At 35.1% G+C, this 12,858-nt stretch overlaps 1 protein-coding gene across 7 annotated transcripts in view; it reads left to right on the forward strand.

The window, feature by feature from the left end:
• The window catches only part of ASCC3 (activating signal cointegrator 1 complex subunit 3), a 337,927-nt gene that overhangs the window by 252,109 nt on the left and 72,960 nt on the right, over positions 1-12,858 (forward strand). For all 7 annotated transcript variants that reach the window (XM_027603944.1, XM_027603946.2, XM_027603941.1 and 4 more), the window contains 2 exons: positions 4,384-4,495; positions 4,691-4,825. In XM_027603944.1, coding sequence (XP_027459745.1) covers positions 4,384-4,495; positions 4,691-4,825 — 247 coding nt within the window. The remainder of the gene's footprint in view (positions 1-4,383; positions 4,496-4,690; positions 4,826-12,858) is intronic.

Consider the following 12,858-nt stretch of genomic DNA (forward strand, 5'->3'; position numbering starts at 1 on the left):
CATGCAAATATATGCACATGCATACAAAGATGTATTTATATGCATAAATATATATGTAGACACACATTACATTAGTGTGTTCAAATGTATATAAACACATGTACTGGGTGCATCATGAAATATAATATATTCCAAATTGAGTTCTGGATTCAATTTGTATGTTCAATTTTACTCTCTTGTTTTCTCCTGAGAAAGCTTTTAAGCATTTCTGGGACAAAAAATGTTGTGGTAGTTTCAGCTGTCCCTGCAACCACTTTTATTATTTGTGTCATTATTCCTGCTGCATAATCTGAACATAAAAAAACATGGTTCTGTAACAAATGACTTCCCAGGACTGACAGTTTATAGCTGCAGCATTTCAAGACTGATGAAAAATTTCCCAGCAAGATCTCTGGCCAGGTTTACAATAACGAAACAGGAAATGGCTGCCACTATTCACATTAAATCCAGACTGTTTGGTGTAACTTTATCTGTGTTTTCGATTACAATAAAATCTCTTTCATTCCCACCAGCAAAATTTCATCCTTATTAACGGTTGCCAAAAGATAACTTGAGGTTTTATGTGTGGTATTCCTGTTTGTCCTTTGATAAGATCTTTTAAAGATAATTGTTTAAAAGTTTTACCTTTTGGATTTTTTAAATTTAATGAACTTCGTAAATTTTTATGAGAGGGAGAGGTTTGTTATGACTTTTTCCCAATGGACTGCTAATAGAAGTTAGCTTGCCTAGCCCATGTGCTAGATGCTGTCAGTATCAAACTGCCTTTGACTTTCACACCTCCCAGGGGACTAGTAATTGTTGTGTTCAAACAGCCTGTAATTGTGATCCCGCTGGCTTTCTCAGTACGCTTCTGGCTATTAGAATCATTAAACAACTCAACACCTGTTAACAGCATTGTAAATATTCAACCCTGCTTGTGTGCAGGTTGAGTCCAATATAGAGAAATCTTACAGAGCTCATAAATTAGAGCTTCTGACAAGTCAATTATTGTGAAACTGGGTTTCTCTGTGAAATAAATGAAATAGCATGCTGACAAAAAGGTAGGCTGTCTGCTTATGGCAGAGAAAAGATAATGACTTGATGATCCAATGCAGTGAGCATGAAACTACATTGTATCCTTTATCTGTAATTAAACAGTTGTGTAATATTTCTGTTTTAATAACCAGTAAATTGTAAATTTTGTACTGTGGAGAGTGCAACATGAAAACAGACCTTTTTACTTAGCTGTTGCTTGCTTTTTCAAGTTAGTAAAGTGATTATTGAAATTAATGATATATAATGTTTTAAGCTAAATGCTTATAATTATTTGGGCTAGAAATTACCCAGTGACTGAAGAGTTCATGCAGTAAAAGCAAAGGCCATATAATGCTAATGAAGATCATGTAAATATAAACTCCATTGTTTATTCACAGAAAACTGTCAGAATATATTACCTCTCAAAATTTTATGTGACCTAGACAATAATTTCATTTACATTTCATTTATTTTACAGTGTCTTATAAATTATATATCTAATTAAGATGTAGCAAATCTTACTTTTATAAGGATTTGGAAATGTAAGTAAACTTAGGTCAAATATTAGCAAAGAATAATAGTATAAATCAGTGAAGTTACATCACAACAAAAATTATGCATTTTAGTGTTTGTGTTGGGTGTATAGAAGACAAGTTTTTTAATGTTTGAGATTTTCCTATTCTTGAATGTAATATTTTATCTAGCATTTTCTATTTTTAAAAGTTATCACTTTCTAAAAATAAATAAATAAAAGTTATCATTTACATATGCAAGGATACCCGAAGTAAACTATTTCAGGATTTTTTTTTTAAGTTCTAGATTACCGCTGGATTCCATAAAGATAAAAGTATTGATACTGAGTAAATTGAATGTCAATTCAATTACTTAAATTGAATTTTTGCATTTCTTCTCTTAGGCAAGTCAAGTGTGAGAGTGTTGGTGAGTGCATTAGAAAAGAAAAAATACCTGGAAGTTTTTTAAGTTATTCCAAAAAATGTGTTGATTTTTTAGCAAGTTAGAGTATGTGTAGTGTAGTCATCAAATAATTTGTTGTAATCTCAGAAACATAATTTTAATTGGGTTTTTTTTTCATTTTTGCAACTTATTTTAAGTGTTTAAGAAATGTTTATCCTGACTGTACTTTATCTGAATAAAAGCTACAAATTAGTCTTTAAAACTTCCCAATAAACTTAGACAAACATTAGAAAGGGTATTAGCCCATCAGAATATACCTTGTAAATACATAAAACAGTGGCTAAAATAAATATTTTAAAAATTTATAATTTTTGAAGGAAAGTGTTTATCATAGATGGTTTTAAATATTATTTGTAAGTATACTAAATTTGTTAAAGTAAAACATGGTAAAATTGTCATTCAGTTATATTTATAGGGTAATGGCTTATGGTAATCAGTAGCAGCATCCATGAGATTTTTTGTTTTAAATTGCCTAGTAAATTTTTAGACAAAAATGGTATTTTAACTTTTTGTTTTTCATGGTAATATTATTTTCATAATGTCTTCCTTCTGTAATTTTAATTGCATAAGGAATTATTTGATTCTTGCTCTAGAAATTCTATTACTTATTCAGTTCCTGGGCACATTTTCACTGCTTTTTTTTTCAATTTAGAAATAATTTTATCAACTATATATTAATCCAGACAGCTGAAAATCGTGTTGGAAAATGTATAGATTTAGCAACCCAAAAGAATGTGAAATATAAAGTAAACAATTCTGTTGCAGAAAGTTTGGCTGATAAATTCCATTTGTCAGAAAAAAATGAAAGACAAGTATCACTAATAATTTGGAATGGCTTTAGAGATCTCTTTTATGGGGCACTGAATGTCCAGCATTTTATTTTCACCTTCTACAGCAGAATACATTATTCTAACTAATACTCCCTTTAGTCATTTTTCAGGATAAAGGAAATATTTTCTAATGGTTTCTAATGCTGGTTTTTCACTTTATATGCCTAGATAAAAATTTGTACATTTTGTTTAAATTAACAACAGCACTGGTTTCAATACTTATTTATCTGTTCACTGATAAATATTGCTTTATTTTGGTCTGTGACAAGAACTTTTCCAGGAAAGGCAATAATTTCTCTGCAGATTAAAATGAAAAGAAACTATTTCTCTTTTGTGAAAATTAAAATCATCAGCATATAATTATGATTTACAGTTATTTTTCCAAGTAAATAGTCTGTTATTAATCCTTATTTAGTGGAAGCTCTCATATTGGTATACCTAGCCGTTTGTGCAAACTTCTCATTCTATTGGAAGTATATCATGCCATCATTTAAGTCCTACTTTGTGTATTTTTAAATAAATTTTTACAGTATGCTGACCCCAAATCTTTCCCTTTGAAAAAAGAAAAAAAAATCACCATCCTTGGCCGGTTATGGTTTCCTTTAGGCCTTTCACATTTGAGATTGTTAACACTTTCTTCCCAGACCAAAAATATCCCCTTTCTAGTCCTGTGCAGAAGTACAACCTTTGTGCTGGGGGCTCAGTGATGAGTCTGTTCTGAGGTTACTTTACACTCCTGTTGCTTGATTTGGATGGAGATAGGACATACAGTTCTCTATGCTGACTGAGGTATAGGATTCACCACCAGGAATTAGAGATCTGCCATGACATGGAGGCATTCTGTTACCCTTTGAATCCGTTCCCAGGCACAGATTCCTAGCGATCTTAGATATTTGGCAAGACACTTTTGGACTGAGAGGGTGGAACATTCAGGTGAATTGCATGTCCTTCAGCCTTTTACTTGGAAAATATACAGAGCTGAACCTGTGTTTTTTGTATATAGAAGCTTAGTTCAAATGCTTCATTGTTAGCTTGATGTCCCTTCCAATATTTAGGGTGACCTGTGGTTATTAAGCATTTGGAGAACAATAAATGACTAAATTTCCTGAAAGAATTCATTTGCTACCCAAATCAATAGTTCTTTGAGTTTTATAAAGTTACTGAGGATGGGTTTTCATATATAAAAGGGAATTATATATTTATATATAATATGCTTCTGTTTCTAAATCTAGTGTATACATTTAGTTTGCTGTCGATGTATAAAGTGAAGTCATGCCAGTTTTAACACTGGAAAGTTAGTATCTTTTTAATGTGATACTGAATTTTATCTGCTTATCTTACATAGTTTTAATGTATTATCATTGTTCATGTCCGCAAATCTTAGTATGGGAATTTTGATCTGTACGATGAAACTGGCAGTTGGTAGTTGTTTTACTTCTTTGATTTGCCATAAGTGTAGTTGTTCTTTGAAATTCTGAAAAAAAAAATAAAATGATAAAAAATTGAAATGCTTATTTTAGTAGAAACTATCTTGAAACAAATAATGACCTTGCTTCTTTTCCAGCTACTACAATTTGAGTGATGTGAGCCATGATTCTGTGAACAAATTTCTGTCTAGTCTGGTTGAGAAGTCTCTGGTTGAATTGGAACATTCCTACTGTATTGAAATTGGAGAGGTATGACTCAGTCATATACATTCCAAGTGCAAAGACTGCCCAGCTTTTTAACAGTACGGCTTTTGTTCTAATGATAACCAAAAATTTTAACAAAATTGTTGCAATAGCAACCTGCAGTAAGAACGATTAATTTTATGAATGTGTGTGATTCTATTGTACTTTTTATTTGTAATTTTATCTTTCTTTTTGAAATAGGATAATCGGAGCATTGAACCTCTGACATATGGCCGAATTGCTTCTTACTACTATTTGAAGCACCAAACAGTTAAAATGTTCAAAGAGCGTTTGAAACCTGAATGCGGTACCGAAGAATTGCTTTCAATTTTGAGTGTGAGTTCCATGATATTATTGCATTGCTTTTTAATATAAAGAGATTATATCATCTGTATTTCATACCTTCTTTTTAATTTGGGTCTTAAATTGCTGCCAGCCAGTGCCTCTAGAAATTCAGCAAACTGTTTATAAAATCTTTTCCTCTGTCAGACAAGGTCACTACAGAGCAACATATTTGGACCAAGTTTCCCCACATATATATTATCCAAACTTGGGTACTTCTGAGAATGGAATCGGTCACTATTAATATTTAAGTCAGGATAATAAGTATAAACTAGGCTATCCTCAGCAGCCAGATGATCACCCTATCCTTCAATGTAATAAGTTCTATGAATTATAATTGAAAACTTTTCTTACTGCTTCTTTTGGGTCATTCTTGTTGAATCTATGATGTTCCTAAAGTTTCTTTACATAAGGACACACAATTATGGTCTCTTAGAATTAACTAATGCCAAAAAAGCTGTTCAACTCCCTCCCCTGTCCCCCTTCCAAAATAAAAATACAACCAGATTTAGCACATGGTTAAAAAAAAAAAAAAAAAAAACTATACTGTGTTTGGTTTTATTTTTTGGCCAAGAAGCTAAGAACTAAATTTTATATTGAAGGTAAAATACTAAGATACTATTAGGAGTATCTTCTCCATTTTCCTTTCAGCATACTATATATGCATTTTGTCTTTGTTGAGTTTAAATATAATTTCCCACAGAACTTTATTAGCACATTAGTCAAGATATATATTATAAATGAATACTATATATTATCTTACCCCTCAAGTACATTGGTATTATTTTAAAGAGTTAAGAACCATTGGACTGTATAATGTCTTTAAGGTCCTTCTCTTATATAATCATTGATTCTGAGGTAGTTCACTTACTTATTAGCTTTTTTCTTAACTTCTTTGCTTATCATTCTCAATTGGCTTCAATATCCCATTCACAGTTTCCAATTTTTCAGTGTTTTCCCTTTGAGAAGCTGGTTTGTAGATTTTGTGTGAACATAGGGCCAAGTACATTGTAGTGAGTCAGAAAATAATTTATTAATGAATTGATGGATGGGTCCTGTGTTCATCAGCTCTCTGTTATTTGCTCTATAAAAAAGAGTAGAGAATTCAAGTATATGAGGCAGCTATCAAAAAAAATTTTTATGAAATTAAAAATTCATTTCTGAAATAAGAGTATGAAAAAATAAGAATTGTTTTTAGATCCCTAAGAATGAGGTTTTTATTATTTCCCAGTTAGAGAGTCATAAAAACATGATTTATCTGGGTGGAAGACAGTAAAATCATGGTTAATTAATTTGGGCAAGTGTTTTAAACTAGTATCTGTTAGATCTAAGAATATAATTTTCCTTTCATATTTACCTACCTTGATATATTTATCTAATCTAATAATTAAGAATTAGGAATTTGGGAACACACGTAATAAGAGCTAACACCTTTGAGCACTTTTCATGTGCTAAGCACTATTCTAGGAACTTTACATCAATAAATTCATTTAATCCTAACAACACTCATTTTATATTGATAACATCCCATTATTATTCCTATTTTACAGGTTAACTAACCTCTCTAAGGTTACACAGCAAGTGAATACTTTGCAATCTAGCAGTCCAAGTATGGGTTCTTAACCACTGTCCTGCCTCTCATTTCACACACACACACACACACACACACACACACACACACACACACACACACACACACACACACACACACTGAACTGAAGTGGAAGATTTTGAGGTAGGAGATTCGTGTTAAGACTGGATCCTTGATGCACATTTTGGATACTAACCCTTTATCAGAAATGTTATTTGCAAATATCTTCCATTCCATAGGTTGCCTTTTAGTTTTGTTGATTGTTTCCTTTGCTGTGCAGAAGTTTTTTATCTTGATGAAGTCCCAGTAGTTCTTGCTTTTGTTTCCCTAGCCTCTGGAGACGTATCTAGTAAGAAGTTGCTTTGGCTGATGTCAGAGTGGTTGCTGCCTGTGTTCTCTAGAATTTTGATGGTTTCCTGTGTCACATTTAGGTCTTTCATCCATTTTTAATTTATTTTTGTGTATGGTGTTAAAAAAAAAATGGTCCAGTTTCATAGCTATGTTGCTATCCAGTTTTCCCAACAGCATTTGTTGAAGAGACCATCTTTTTTCTGTTGGATATTTTTTCCTTCTTTGTCTAATATTAGTTGATCATAGAGTTGTGGGTCCATTTCTAGGTTTTCTATTCTGTTCCATTGATCTGTGTGTCTGTTTTGTGCTAGTACCATACTGCCTTGATGATTACAGCTTTGTAATAGAGCTTGAAGTCTGGAATTGTGATGCCTCCAGCTTTGTTTTTCTTTTTCAACATTCCCTTGGCTATTCAGGGTCTTTTGTGGTTCCACACAAATTTTAGAATTGTTTGTTTTAGCTCTGTGAAAATTGCTGGTGCTATTTTGGTAGGGGTTGCATTAAATATATAGATTGCTTTGGGTAGTATAGACATTTTAGAAATATTTGTCCTTCCAATCCATGAAAAAAGAAAAAAAAAAGACTGGATGCACATTGTTTGTAAAGGTTTGTGAAAACGATATGCCTATTACACTCTGTATCCCCCTCCACCCCACTAAAAAAGACCCAAAAATATATCCAGTACCAAGAGAATTAAACTGTTATCCTCTTCAGTCTTCTCTGAAAAGGCATTGATCAGAACAAGACATCTGTCCACATCCTTTCAGCAGCTTGTTTCTTTCCACCATTACAACCCCTGAAACCAGTTACACTGATCTATCTCATGGTTTGTTTTTATTAAAATAAGGTCAATCCTTGTGATACCTAAGCAAAACAAATCATCTACAAATACATGTAATATAAACTCAACAGTATATTTATATAGATATTGTTTGGGGTACCCCTTAATAATTTTCACAGCAACAATGATGTCAGCTTTTCATCCTATGGTGTTTAAGTCCAGGAAACTTAGCCTGTGCTAGATAGCATCTAAGTCTGTAATATCTCAGTGACTGATTTTTGAATGAGGATATAGGGGCATTAGAACTGTAGGACTCACAAAGACAAGGAGATCTGCAGGTACCACTGTTTTGTTAATTTCTTTTTTTTTTTTTTTTTTTTTTTTTAATTTTTTTATTGTTATGTTAATCACCATATATTACATCATTAGTTTTTGGTGCAGTGTTCCATGATTCATTGTTTGTTCATAACACCCAGTGCTCCATGCAGAACGTGCCCTCCTCAATACCCATCACCAGGCTAACCCACCCCCCTACCCCCTCCCCTCTAAAACCCTCAGTTTGTTTTTCAGAGTCCATCATCTCTCATGGTTCGTCTCCCCCTCTGACATACTCCCCTTTTCTTCCTCTCCTGTTATCTTCTTCTTTTTCTTTTTTCTTAAAATATGTTGCGTTATTTGTTTCAGAAGTACAGAACTGTGATTCAACAGTCTTGCACAATTCACAGCGCTCACCGTAGCACATACCCTCCCCAATATCTATCACCCAGCCACCCCATCCCTCCCACCCCCAACCACTCCAGTAACACTCAGTTTCTTTCCTGAGATTAAGAATTCCTCATATCAGTGAGGTCATGTGATACATGTCTTTCTCTGATTGACTTATTTCACTCAGCATAACACCCTCCAGTTCCATCCATGTCGTTGCAAATGGCAAGATCTCATTCCTTTTGATGGCTGCATAATATTCCATTGTGTATATATACCACAGCTTCTTTATCCATTCATCTGTCGATGGGCATCTTGGCTCTTTCCACAGTTTGGCTATGGTGGACATTGCCGCTATAAACATTGGGGTACACGTACCCCTTCGGGTCCCTACATTTGTGTCTTTGTGGTAAATACCCAGTAGTGCAATTGCTGGATCGAACGGTAGCTCTAATTTCAACTGTTTGAGGAACCTCCATACTGTTTTCCAGAGGGGTTGCACCAGCTTGCATTCCCACCAACAGTGCAGGAGGGTTCCCCTTTCTCCACATCCCCGCCAACATCTGTCGTTCCCTGACTTGTTAATTTTAGCCATTCTAACGGGTGTGAGGTGGTATCTCATTGAGGTTTTGATTTGGATTTCCCTGATGCCGAGCGATGTTGAGCACTTTTTCATGTGCCTGTTGGCCATTTGGATGTCTTCTTTGGAGAAATGTCTGTTCATGTCTTCTGCCCATTTCTTGATTGGATTATTTGTTCTTTGGGTGTTGAGTTTGATAAGTTCTTTATAGATTTTGGATACTAGCCCTTTATCTGATATGTCATTTGCAAATATTTTCTCCCATTCTGTTGGTTGTCTTTTGGTTTTGTGGACTGTTTCTTTTGCTGTGCAAAAGCTTTTTATCTTGATGAAATCCCAATAGTTCATTTTTGCCCTGGCTTCCCGTGCCTTTGGCGATGTTTCTAGGAAGAAGTTGCTGCGGCTAAGGTCGAAAAGGTTGCTACCTGTGTTCTCTTTTAGGATTTTGATGGACTCCTGTCTCACGTTTAGGTCTTTCAACCATTTGGAGTCTATTTTTGTGTGTGGTGTAAGGAAATGGTCCAGTTTCATTCTTCTGCATGTGGCTGTCCAATTTTCCCAACACCATTTGTTGAAGAGACTGTTTTTTTGCCATTGGACATTCTTTCCTGCTTTGTCAAAGATAAGTTGACCATAGAGTTGAGGGTCCATTTCTGGGCTCTCGATTCTGTTCCATTGATCTATGTGTCTGTTTTTGTGCCAGTACCATACTGTCTTGATGATGACAGCTTTGTAATAGAGCTGGAAGTCCGGAATTGTGATGCCGCCAGCTTTGCTTTTCTTTTTCAGTATTCCTCTGGCTATTCTGGGTCTCTTCTGGTTCCATACAAATTTTAGGATTATTTGTTCCATTTCTTTGAAAAAAGTGGATGGTATTTTGATGGGGATTGCATTGAATGTGTAGATTGCTCTAGGTAGCATTGACATCTTCACAATGTTGATTCTCCCAATCCATGAGCATGGAACGTTTTTCCATTTCTTTGTGTCTTCTTCGATTTCTTTCATGAGTATTTTATAGTTTTCTGAGTACAGATCCTTTGCCTCTTTGGTTAGATTTATTCCTAGGTATCTAATGGTTTTGGGTGCAATTGTAAATGGGATCGACTCCTTGATTTGTCTCTCTTCTGTCTTGTTGTTGGTGTATAGGAATGCCACTGATTTCTGTGCATTGATTTTATATCCTGCTACTTTACTGAATTCCTGTATGAGTTCTAGCAGTTTTGGGGTGGAGTCTTTTGGGTTTTCCACATACAGTATCATATCATCTGCAAAGAGTGAGAGTTTGACTTCCTCTTTGCCGATTTGGATGCCTTTGATTTCTTTTTGTTGTCTGATTGCTGTGGCTAGGACTTCTAATACTATGTTGAATAGCAGTGGTGATAGTGGACATCCCTGCCGCGTTCCTGACCTTAGGGGAAAAGCTCTCAGCCTTTCCCCATTGAGAATGATATTCGCTGTAGGTTTTTCATAGATGGCTTTTATGATATTGAGGTATGTACCCTCTATCCCTATACTCTGAAGAGTTTTGATCAAGAAAGGATGTTGTACTTTGTCAAATGCTTTTTCTGCATCTATTGAGAGGATCATATGATTCTTGCTCTTTCTTTTGTTAATGTATTGTATCACATTGATTGATTTGCGGATGTTGAACCAGCCTTGCAGCCCAGGAATAAATCCCACTTGGTCCTGGTGAATAATCCTTTTAATGTACTGTTGGATCCTATTGGCTAGTATTTTGGTGAGAATTTTTGCATCCATGTTCATCAAGGATATTGGTCTGTAATTCTCTTTTTTGATGGGGTCTTTGTCTGGTTTTGGGATCAAGGTAATGCTGGCCTCATAAAATGAGTTTGGAAGTTTCCCTTCCATTTCTATTTTTTGGAACAGTTTCAGGAGAATAGGTATTAATTCTTCTTGAAATGTCTGATAGAATTCCCCTGGGAAGCCATCTGGCCCTGGGCTTTTGTTTCTTGGGAGATTTTTGATGACTGTTTCAATTTCCTTAGTGGTTATAGGTCTGTTCAGGTTTTCTATTTCTTCCTGGTTCAATTTTGGTAGTTGATACGTCTCTAGGAATGCACCCATTTCTTCCAGGTTATCTAATTTGTTGGCATAGAGTTGCTCATAATATGTTCTTATAATTGTTTGTATTTCTTTGGTGTTGGTTGTGATCTCTCCTCTTTCATTCATGATTTTGTTGATTTGGGTCATTTCTCTTTTCTTTTTGATCAGTCTGGCTAGGGGTTTATCAATCTTGTTAATTCTTTCAAAGAACCAGCTCCTAGTTTCGTTGATCTGTTCTACTGTTCTTTTGGTTTCTAGTTCATTGATTTCTGCTCTGATCTTTATGATTTCTCTTCTCCTGCTGGGTTTAGGTTTTATTTGCTGTTCTTTCTCCAGCTCCTTTAGGTGTAGGGTTAGGTTGTGTATTTGAGACCTCTCTTGTTTCTTGAGAAAGGCTTGTATTGCTATATACTTTCCTCTCAGAACTGCCTTTGCTGTATCCCAAAGATTTTGAACAGTTGTGTTTTCATTTTCATTGGTTTCCAGGAATTTTTTTAATTCTTCTTTGATTTCTTGGTTGACCCATTCATTCTTTAGTAGGATGCTCTTTAGCCTCCATGTATTTGAGTTCTTTCCGACTTTCCTCTTGTGGTTGAGTTCTAGTTTCAAAGCATTGTGGTCTGAAAATATGCAGGGAATGATCCCAATCTTTTGGTACCGATTGAGACCTGATTTGTGACCTAGGATGTGATCAATTCTGGAGAATGTTCCATGGGCACTAGAGAAGAATGTGTATTCCTTTGCTTTGGGATGGAATGTTCTGAATATGTCTGTGAAGTCCATTTGGTCCAGTGTGTCATTTAAAGTCTTTATTTCCTTGTTGATCTTTTGCTTAGATGATCTGTCCATTTCAGTGAGGGGGGTGTTAAAGTCCCCCACTATTATTGTATTGTTATCAATGTGTTTCTTTGCTTTTGTTATTAATTGCCTTATATAATTGGCTGCTCCCATGTTCGGGGCATAGATATTTACAATTGTTAGATCTTCTTGTTGGATAGACCCTTTAAGTAGGATATAGTGTCCTTCCTCATCTCTTATTACAGTCTTTGTTTTAAAATCTAGTTTGTCTGATATAAGGATTGCCACCCCAGCTTTCTTTTGGTGTCCATTAGCATGGTAAATGGTTTTCCACCCCCTCACTTTCAATCTGGGGGTGTCTTTGCGTCTAAAATGAGTCTCTTGCAGACAGCATATGGATGGGTCTTGTTTTTTAATCCAATCTGATAGCCTGTGTCTTTTGATTGGGGCATTTAGCCCATTTACATTCAGGGTAACTATTGAAAGGTATGAATTTAGTGTCATTGTATTACCTGTAAGGTGACTGTTAACTGTCTGTTGTCTGTGTTCGTTTCTGCTCTTTGCTGCTTTTAGGTTCTTTCTTTGCTTAGAGGACCCCTCTCAATATTTCTTGGAGGGCTGGTTTCGTGTTTGCAAATTCCTTTAGTTTTTGTTTGTTCTGGAAGCTTTTTATCTCTCCTTCTATTTTCAATGATAGCCTAGCTGGATATAGTATTCTTGGCTGCATATTTTTCTCGTTTAGTGCTCTGAAGATATCTTGCCAGTCCTTTCTGGCCTGCCAGGTCTCTGTGGATAGGTCTGTTGCCAATCTAATGTTTCTACCATTGTAGGTTACATATCTCTTCTCCCGAGCTGCTTTCAGGATCTTCTCTTTGTCTCTGAGACTCGTAAGTTTTACTATTAGATGTCGGGGTGTTGACCTATTATTATTGATTTTGAGAGGGGTTCTTTGTGCCTCCTGGATTTTAATGCCTGTTTCCTTCCTCACATTAGGGAAGTTCTCTGCTATAATTTGCTCCAATATACCTTCTGCCCCTCTCTCTCTCTCTTCTTCTTCTGGGATCCCAATTATTCTAATGTTGTTTCGTCTTATCGTATCACTTATCTCTCGAATTCTGCCCTCGTGATCCTGTAGTTGTTTCTCTCTCTTTTTCTCA

This window comes from Zalophus californianus, chromosome 7 (genome assembly GCF_009762305.2).
Source record: "Zalophus californianus isolate mZalCal1 chromosome 7, mZalCal1.pri.v2, whole genome shotgun sequence".
Classification (NCBI taxonomy): Eukaryota; Metazoa; Chordata; class Mammalia; order Carnivora; family Otariidae; genus Zalophus; species Zalophus californianus.